Source organism: Atta cephalotes, assembly GCF_000143395.1.
Source record: "Atta cephalotes unplaced genomic scaffold scaffold00001, whole genome shotgun sequence".
Taxonomy (NCBI): Eukaryota; Metazoa; Arthropoda; class Insecta; order Hymenoptera; family Formicidae; genus Atta; species Atta cephalotes.
Window position 1 is genome coordinate 4,871,433 of NW_012130065.1, and position 10,325 is coordinate 4,881,757.

Sequence of the window (10,325 nt, forward strand, 5' to 3'; positions counted from 1 at the left end):
GAGAGAGAGAGAGAGTGTGTGTGTTCTATGTATATAGTATATAGTTTTTTTGTGTATGTATATATTGCCTGAGGCATTTGGTAACATCAAAATATTAGCACTATTCTCTACTTTCATATCACACACACATTTACATGTATGTCAAACATTGAAGAAACGCTCTGCTTTATGTACATAATAGTTTCTTATTTAATTCAGTTTATACCATATTTAGCATGCTATTACATTTAACACACTGTTTTGTACAGGGCAATATATCTTCAATTGTAATTCAAAAAGTGATAATTGATTACAATAATAATATAATTATCAAGTTAAATTGTTCGTCCTAATAAAAATCTTTTAATAAATTTTTCATGCTGAAATATCTTTTAAGATATTTATACAACAAATATGTTGCAATGAATTACTGCAAATATATAAATATTATAGTAGTTTATTAAAATTGTATTTTTTAAATATATTAATTATTTATTCAGTGTTCTTTTTTCAGATTTTATTTTTGTCCAGATTCTAGTAATTCTAATAGTAGTTTAATTTTTCTTTAATATATAAATCATATTTAACCAACTGTAATAATTAGATATCGAAAAAATTTTACTACATTGAGTTTAAAAAGCTAAGAGATCTAAAAAATTCAGTCATATAGAATATCATTATTTGAACATCACAATCGGATTTAACAGAAAATTCAATACAGTCTTTACACTGAGACAAAGATCTCTGATAATAGAGCTTAAACTTATATGATACTTATAACGTTTGTAAGATGTTTTCAAATCAAGAGAGTTACATGCAAGACATCCTACCTCTTCCAAATCGATATGCAGTTCAGTGCCACCAAGAAGAGATTCTGTTTCTAAGCCATTATTCAGAAGCGCTCCAGAAAACCAAATCTTATCACCTGGATATATGTTTAGACTAAAATTGGTGAAAGAATGATCCGCAATGAGACGTATTTCCGTGGTACTTCCCCATATGCCGCTTTTCATCTTGACGAATATCTCAAACTCGTATTGATCCCAAGATGGAAAATAACATTTGTTCTTTTTCTTTTGAATGTTCGTGATGTGCTTGCAGTTTTTTGTGCGAGTGTCATCGCCCGAATTACAATTTTCCTCGTACGGTTCCCCATACATACAACTAAGTATTGTTCTAATATTATTGGGAAACTTGTTTAATACAACTGCAATATTGTTTTTTATCGATTTTACTCTAATATTTGTCACATAGCCTTCCCATGAGACGGGTATGCCTTCCAATTGAGCGCATTGCACCTGAACTTGCGCTTTCGACGATAATTCTTCCCACGCAGGTTGATGACAGTAATTCTGATACTGATCCCATGTTAAAGTAGAAACAATGTCATACGCCTCATCGGAATCCTGATTATATTCCATTATCATCGGCCACGATAAAAATGTCGCAGCGCTAACGCCAAGAACAATCTATAGAAAACATTTATATAATTTTATATACAAGTAAGACATACATATACATTGTAAATATATAAAGTATATCTAAGTTGAAGACGAAGAAATGATAATATACGTACTTGCATGAGCGTAATGATCCAATTAAATCTTGATGTTCTGGTTTTCCTCAGATACCATGAAGCAAAAAATGGCATTCCTCCGAGTACAGTAGTAATCGCTATCCTCATGACCAGATCATTTTCTGACAAGTATTTGGCAATAGCTACGATTGGTAAAATGATGGAAGCAATACCGGCAATTGGAAGAAATAGAACCATGCCAACTAATGCGAGAGCGCCTCTTATTAAGCCATACCATGTTGCACCTTGAGAACTAAAGATTGCTATTTGCCACCAACTCAGAGTAACGCAATGAGGTATTAAAATCCGATATGTGCCGCGCCAGCCATCCCTCGCAGCCATTTTCGCGAACACCGCCGGTATCAAGAGGTAAAATACGGCGCGGAAATTTAGACAAAACTCTATACCATTGCCGACAACGTAAGATGCGAATGTTGGCACTCTGATGTCCAAGAATCTCCAGCTTTGCGCCACAACCATGTCCGTCTCATAAGGATACTTAGCAAGTACATGTACGCCGAAACTGAAGAGGGCTAAAAAATCGGGAAACCGCGAAGAGTCTCTCCACATGAAACTACACAGTGTGATAAGAGTGAGCGTAACTGCTACTATAGTGATTTCAGATTGTGGAGTCCATTGGTGGGCTATCAGAGGATAGATCATCAAGTTTAGTAGCAACGCAAGAAAGAAATGTCCATACGGTTTCAAGTTGTTGCGGCAGAATTGATACTCTGCCTCCTCAGGATTCAGATTTCCGCCTGAGTAACTAAGAAATAGGCCAGACCACACGCGGAAATCATTAAATTCGCGTTTCCGTTGAAGCATTTGGAAGGTGGCTACCACCATGACTACAAATGAGAGATAGTAGAGAGCCATCGGTATAAAAAGTATTAGACTTTCTGTGCCAAACAAGGAGTATAGTAACAGTAATAAAAGAATATGTAGATTTGACGTAAAGAGAACTCTGTTGATCGACGTTCCTCTGTGACCCAAAGTCTCGACCAACCAACTATAGAGACGTTTTAGCGATGCAAACGGATGAACAAATGGCCTCTGCAGCAGCGGTATCGTATCCAGCACCAATTCGGAAGGATCCACCATGCAGAGAGCATGTGACACTATTGGAAGCATTCCGCGTGCGTAGCTTGCAGCCGCAGATACTAGAGCAGCCTCTGTGATCTTTTCACCTTGATCCGTCCAACCTGTGATTGCAGAATAAACTTACATTAAAAACTCAATAAAAAAAGTGATCAAAAATGTGAAAATCTCAAATAAGAATAAAATATGATCAAGATTAAATTTTAATATCTAATAATATTTATATTATATGTAAATTTTAAATACATCTTTTAGTTATATAAACTATACGCCAATTACAAATTTAAAAATCATAAACTGAAGCTAAAATAACAATTTCACAAATTAATCAGTTTAATAATAAGCTCCTTAAAACACTGCAAAGACTATTAGTCAGGATAATATTTTTCGCAATAAGTTTAAGATTGCGTTTGAAGTTTGACAGAACTAATCGGCACACAATTTATATAAGATGTGTATATTTAAAATTTACATATAAATATTATTATTTACATATAAATATTATTCAAAATCTAGCTTCGAACTTGTATTTGATCCGTCTCTATTTTATTTGACTTGTTAGTCTAGTTTATAATATATAAAGCAGTTTAGTTTAATATATTGAAATTCTCTTTTACCATGAACATCATTTGTTCGATCTTCATCCTTCGTAGGTGGGGAATCATCAGGAAACCCATTTCTGAGGAAGCAATCGTTGTCGCTTAATCCCTTTTGCGATATATTGCTGGAAGTATTGTTCGATTGAAAATAATCAGCGTTACTGGTTGATGGGGACGATAAATTTCTCATACGTTTTTGTAGTTGCTCGGTAGTTATGAAGTCCTCACCGTTTGATAAACTGATGAAATAACAATTTTACATTCATATATACAGCATGTGATATTTATTTATTAGTCTTAATGTTCAATTACTTGTTCTTTACCTCATAAACATCTCCCTCGCCGCTCTTCTAGCCAACTTCTCATCCTGTGTCATGTCTAAACAACTTTTTACGTCGTAATAGTTATGCTCCGTGATACCACGGCCAGTTGTCAAGCACTTTCTGAGAATATCAGTCGCCTCTAAATTTCCTTGCTCCGAGGCCTTTGTCAGCCAGTAAACACCCAATTTTGCATTTTCCTCTTTATCAACATCAAGCTCTTAAAATATAATTATAAATATAGTTATAAATTACATACAGAGGGACATTATATAAATTAAATTAAATTAAAATTCAATTATCAGAAAACTATAGATATAAATTATATATGTATGTCAAGAAATAATGGATAACATGAGAAAAACTTTGCTATCAAGCATATATTTCGACGTACCACATTGTTCCTCTAACAACTGTTTAGCCAAAATTACTTGAGATTCTGGACAGCCGTCTTCTGCCAATCGAGAACGTAAACGTCTAAGAGAACCTTTAGGCCCATCTATCAATAGGACTTAGAATTAGCTATTTAAGCAGAAAAAAAAACTAATCAGAATTCATGTTCATTGTGTCAACACATATATGTATATAACATATATGTATTATACTGTCAGATGATGTCTCAAATATATATACATATATGAAATATATCAACTTCATGTATATATATTGCTTCATGATAACTTCATGTATTGTTTGTTGTATCATTCTATTTCAATACATATTTTATTTATTTATTTTCAAAATTTTATTCTTACTTAAATACATACATCCTCCAACGAAAGAAATAAAAAGATGATCTAAATTAATTTAATTAAATAAACAATTTAGTTAAATAAACAATTTTTGTTGATGTAATATATATAGATAATTACATATCAATAGGCAATTAATGACATATCTTTATTGATACTGCATTAAAATAAAAACAATTTTTAACAAGAGACTAATTAGCAAATCGTTTAATTCCGCGATTCATTTAATTTCGCAATGCGAAATGGAGATCTGTCAGAGATTAATTTTCATTGTTCGACGATTCACACTTGTCTGTTCAAGAGACAAGTATTGAAACGCGTCGAATATCGCGCCGTTTTTATTATGAATCACATGCGTGTCTCGAAACGTGAAGTCGGACACGTTCTCGTCTAGGCGATCCCCGGGTGCGTTTCCCCGAGCCATCCCGGCGATGATTACCGTGAAGCGTCCACTGTTTTCTGCCGGATCTACCAGACAGTGGTACAATACCAGCCATGACTCATAGGGCGCGGTTTGAGATTCGTCGAACTCGCGTTCTCGCGTGTGCGATGAATTCTGCCTCCTCGAAACGCGACCTCGTCTTGTCTTGTAACTGCCGAATCTCTCGCCGCGATCACGAAACTCCAATGATCACAATACAATCTACACACACGTCACGCGACTCCGTTGAGCGCTCCTGTTGAATAGCTGGGTAAGCGTGGACGCGCGACGCATGCGCGTCCCTGTCCAGCGTCAAGTCAAGTTGGGTTGGATCAGGTTGAGAACGTAAACAAACGCCGGGTGCGCCAGTGCCACATCGAAATTTGAATCTCGCGTCTCTCCCGACTGTACGCCTTAAAGAATAGAAGAATCCTCCGTTGGAAAGTGAAAGGTTAGCTTTCGATCATCCGCTTAAGCCATGAGCGAAAAAAATCTCTCATCCATGCTTTTGTATCCTTTACAGATCCACACTTTCATATCTCATTCTCACTTCAAATTCCTGTTCTACTCCGCAAACCTTTCGCAACCAATTTGTTTTTTCCAAACATGGTGTCCGGTAGAAGATTAACGATAGGTATATCAAGACGATTTTAATAACCATTTTAGCGAACGATAAATTCTTAGTTTCATCGAATAACATTTTTCTTTCAAGTGAACTTTAGTTCTCTTTGGAGCCGATAAGAACAAAACGCTATTTATTTTTTATGAAATATATTGTTAATATGAGAACAAATATTAAAACAAACAACATTTTTAGTAACTTATTTCTTTAATACAAATTTTGCTACAGTAATTACGAAGTAGTACAATTTAAAGTATGTTACACAATATTTATTTTATCACAAGGTAAGTAATTGGACACAATAATTGAGGTATGTACGTGCGTCAAGATGATTTTTTTAATGATTGTTTTAACAAACGATAAATGTTCCTTTTTTCGCCGAATAATGTTTTTTCTTTCAAGTGAAAAATGTTTTTTCTTTAATTACTCATTTTTCTTTAGAGCCGATAAGACAAAACGCAATTTATTTTTTATGAAACTTATATATTGTTAACAAAAGAGTTAATACCATTTTTTATTTTCTATTATTAATATGAGAGCAAATATTAAAGCACAACGTTTTTAGTCATTTATTTTTTTCAATACAAATTTTGCTACAATTATTGCGAAATACAATTTAAAATATATTACATAATATTTATTTTATCGTAATTGAACATAATAATCGAAGTACCTTCGTCAAGATGATTTTAATCACCGTTTTAGCGAACGATAAATGACTGATTCTTAATTCATCAAGTAATGTTTATCTTCTAAGTAAATGTTAATTACTCGTTTCCCTTTAGAGTCAACAAGGACAGAACGCAAAAGCTATTTTTTCATGGAATTTATATATTATGTATATATATTGTATAAATATTGGAATAATTTCATTTTTGGTTACTTATTGTCATGATGAGAACAAATATTAAAGCACAATGTTTCTAGTATTACACATTTATTTCTTTAATACAATCTTCACTAAAATCGTTATGAAGTACAATTTTTAGAACAGAATACTTACAAAAATTATTTTTTCATAGAATATATTGTTATACATTGTTAACGAAATAAATAATTCCACTTTCGATTGCCTATTGTCAATATGAGAGCAAATGTTAAAGCACAATGTTTCTATAGTGTTACACATTTATTTCATCGATATGAACTTCACTACAGTTATTATAAAGTATAATACTCTATATATAATACTCTCGTATGTTATTCATTTTACATAACAATATTCATTTTATTGTTACAAGTATAAGTTATTGGACACAATGCTTCTCGAAAAAAATGCTCTCCTATAAGTATAATCGTAACGCATCTCTCTCTATTCTATTTATTATTTTATTCTATTCTATTAAAATAAAATTCCGAAAAATTTTTTTAACGTAAATCGACTTCCCAGAGGGAACACTTAATGTATCGTAACAAACCGTTGATATATTGCTTGGAAGGCGTGACGCAATACGTGTTTATGGTTACCGATAATAAGCGACGTGCGTATTTGATGTGATTCAACTTGCAAATTTGGAGCTGGTTTCGATGAGTTTGCAATACTCGGCTCATACCTTTCTCGGAACGTCGTTGAAAGCCACCCGCGAATTATATTTCACTTAGCAGAACCAGGTTTTCGCGGGCTGCTCGTGTAGTCAGAAATCGGCGCGTAAACCGGCACTGCGAACACGAAACAAAACGGATATGTAATACGTGAATCTAGAACGTATGTAAAAGTCGCGATCGGAAATACTTACAAGTTGCTTGGTCCGGCGTAGGGCGGCGGATTTGGACGAATATATGGATTGCAACGTTCACCAGAGATTCTTAAAAGTAATATTAGAAATATTATATTGAAAATATTAACTAATATTAACTAATAGTATTTTCGAGTGCAATGGTTTCGAATTCAACCCAGATCGAATTATTAACGTCATGCTCTTTGGTTTTTGATTGAACGAGGTCGTATTTTCGGGTTAACCGATCTGGATTAGATTCAAACTCATTGCACTCGAAAACACTATTAGTTAATATTAGTTATATAATTAATATTTAAAACTGTCACAGTTATATAGTTAATATTTAAAACTGTCACACTGAACCATCGCTTGGAATACAGAGAAATGTGTAAAGCTTGCGTCATATTATGACGTGTTCATAGAAGTTGAAAGAGCTTTTTACTTACTGATATCTTTTATGTCTATGTCACATACTATGCATATGGAGATTGCAAATTGAAGATTAGAATTCGAACAGTTAATCAGATAATTTTAATTTTAATCTGTTCTTCTGATTGGTTGAATTCTAATCTCCAATTTGTAATCTTTAATCTTCAAATATTGCTTAGTGTAGCACAGATTTAAGAGACACTAATAAAAAAGTAAGAATAAAAAGTTCTTTTAACTTATTAAATCTTTCAAATTCTTTTAATTTTTAATGATGTCGATTTTTTATATTGTTTAGATTTTTTAAAAGTCTTTTAAAACTTTGTCGTCATCAATTCAATAATCAAAAGTGTTCTATATAAACAATAGCTACTATGTTTGCAATTATATGCTCTCTTGCGTAATTTCAATTCTTGTAAAAAGTAAAGAAAAATTCATTCGATCATACGAATGGCTTTTTACGACTTCCACGTAATAGATTCGCAATGCGATTGCATTGAAGTGTATTTTACTGGAAATAATTACTGTACAGTAATAAAGTACGTTAGCACATTCATTTTGATTAATGAATCTGCTTGCAAGTTGCGCGCATACACAGAGTGTTCTCTTCCTAAGAAATGATGTCTTGCTCTATGCCAGCTACGTAATAAACGAGATAATCTTTAATGATTTTATTTTATCTGAAACAAGATCTCGAGAAAGAGGTTCCGATGGAAAAAAAATGATTTGAATATTCATCGAATGTTATTCACGCTTATAGATTTCTAGAAATCGAAACCGGTATCACATTTGGATTTCGTTGTAAAAAGATGCACGATAATGTGTCCCTCCTTCCCTCCTCCCTTCTCCTCTGGCCCTTATTTGTATTTTTCATCCGTTTCAATGAAAAATTCGCGATTCGCGACAATTTTCTAACAAACAAGATTTTTCATCTGCAATTAAGCTTTTTTTGTAAAAAATTAAGCCTAATCTATATAATGCGCTCTTTATTTTCTGTTTCTTGTTTTTTACCATTTTTTATCTTTGCTTTTTTGTCTCTAAACCTGTTTCTTCGTTTCTATCGCCCGAGATAAACGTTGACGATAAACTTCGGAAAAGACAAAAAATACATGACAAGAAACATGATCGTCAGTAAAACGACTGTAAGAACGGAAAAAAGTTAAGAGATAAAGAGTAAGAAACAGAAAGCAAAAAGCACATTATAGATTAAGCTCTAAACTGGATGATGTTTATTATATTGGGTAAATTTCTATACCTTGGACTTCGCGATAGGGAATCATTCGGACTTGGTGGCTGAGCTGACAATGATTTCAGAGTACCTCTTTCTGGCACAGCATACTGAACCATTTGTATTCCATTGTTTCCAACTCCTTCTCCCGGCGTAGGTTCCCGTTTCTCTCTGTAAAAATAGAAATATCTCATTCCGTTAAAGCGGATATTTAACATTAATTAACATTAATAAACATTAATTTTCCCGCAATCCGGATTTTGCGCATTTATATTATGCAACAAAGGATGGAGTTTAGGAGCATGAATAAAATCCAGCTTTAAACCTAGCCGTTATTTTGTCATCATGATTATCATATGATGAACATAAGTGTCGTTAATCTTCATTTGCAAAGTTTTAAGAAGCGTTTATCAATTCTAGCATCGTTATGTTTAAATGTGTGAAGTATTATGTAACATGCAAATACGATAGGAAAGCCTAAAAAATGAAAAATTAATTGAAAACAAATTTCAACTTAGTTGATAATTTTTGTTTAATCGGCGATATTACGACTTACGCCAAACACATGAAATTAATAAAATCTTGTAGTAACGATGTTACTTTGCGAAAATTAGTAGATTAAAATAATCTTAAATTATTTATGCAACGACAGAACATACCTGACAGGTTGTTCTCTCAAAAGGAAAATATTAAAGAGTTCATCGAAATATTCATCTGACTCCGGATCCGTCCTAGGAAAATAAAATATAAATATCCATATTTTTCATCGCAAAAGTGCCTTCAAAATCCAAATAGCGATTGATCAATTAATATTGTTGTGCAAATCTGGTCTGCTCGATTTAACATTAATGTTTGCATTAATTCATAAATTATATTATAGTAATATCCATAAATTAAACTATGTATGTAAAACTATGTATTAAAATTTATTCTTATATATATAAAACGAGACTCTAGCAATACTATTTTTCCGCAGCGACTGGTATTTTAATTACCATTTACGTCAGAACACAATAGTCGCAAGCCTTGGAGCTACGAACATACATGAGGCATAATATGATAAAAAGTGAAGAAACTGTATAAATACTTATAGAACTTTGCCAGATATCATAAACATCCATTAATTTAATTTTGTTAACGTAATGTTAAATTAATAAATTATATTCTTTTTAATTTATATTAATTTAAAAAATTATATTAATTTATATTAATTTAAATTTATATTAATGTTTATGATATCTATCAACTAAAATATCTGTAAAATAAAAATTTTTGATACAACAATATAAGATCTATGAAGATTCAAATAAAGAAATGTTTAAATGAGAAAATTTTTCATATTTGATTCTCTTGTAATTTTTGTTTATATTTGTTTATATTTGTCAGAAAAATTTAGTTAGAATAGGAAAAAATCATGTCCTAAAAACCGAAGAAATTGTGCCGCCCGCTGATAAAACTATCGTATAATTTTGAAAACCGGATTTCTTCCGTTATTTCTTCCGGTAGGCTATGACATTACCGCTCGAATCGTATTCCGATGAATAGATTCTCTACGGGCTACTCCTCTCTCTCTTTCTCTCTCTCTC

The 10,325-nt window shown here is 32.4% G+C and overlaps 2 protein-coding genes across 2 annotated transcripts in view; both read right to left on the minus strand.

Annotated features, from left to right (window-relative positions):
• Nucleotides 1-656: 656 nt before the first annotated feature.
• On the minus strand, nucleotides 657-4,821 carry LOC105625597 (wolframin). The gene is made up of 6 exons (XM_012206922.1): nucleotides 4,764-4,821; nucleotides 3,967-4,071; nucleotides 3,576-3,792; nucleotides 3,271-3,491; nucleotides 1,556-2,757; nucleotides 657-1,448 (listed from the first exon to the last, which is right to left on the minus strand). Exons 1-6 carry the CDS (start codon nucleotides 4,819-4,821, stop codon nucleotides 657-659), a joined length of 2,595 nt encoding a protein of 864 aa, XP_012062312.1.
• Nucleotides 4,822-7,001: 2,180 nt separating this feature from the next.
• Nucleotides 7,002-10,325, minus strand: part of LOC105625586 (alpha-sarcoglycan) — a 24,226-nt gene continuing 20,902 nt past the window's right edge. The window contains exons 7-10 of the mRNA XM_012206912.1: nucleotides 9,399-9,470; nucleotides 8,767-8,910; nucleotides 7,104-7,172; nucleotides 7,002-7,026 (exon numbers count right to left, since the gene is read on the minus strand). Of these exons, the coding sequence (XP_012062302.1) occupies nucleotides 7,002-7,026; nucleotides 7,104-7,172; nucleotides 8,767-8,910; nucleotides 9,399-9,470 (310 nt within the window). The remainder of the gene's footprint in view (nucleotides 7,027-7,103; nucleotides 7,173-8,766; nucleotides 8,911-9,398; nucleotides 9,471-10,325) is intronic.

Coding starts and splice junctions, on each gene's coding strand:
- LOC105625597 (XM_012206922.1), bottom strand. CDS start 4,821: ATGGCTGGTATTGTACCACTGTCTGGTAGATCCGGCAGAAAACAGTGG. Junction 3,492..3,575: donor GCGAGGGAGATGTTTATGAG/GTAAAGAACAAG, acceptor TTATTTCATCAG/TTTATCAAACGGTGAGGACT. Junction 2,758..3,270: donor TCGAACAAATGATGTTCATG/GTAAAAGAGAAT, acceptor CTGCAATCACAG/GTTGGACGGATCAAGGTGAA.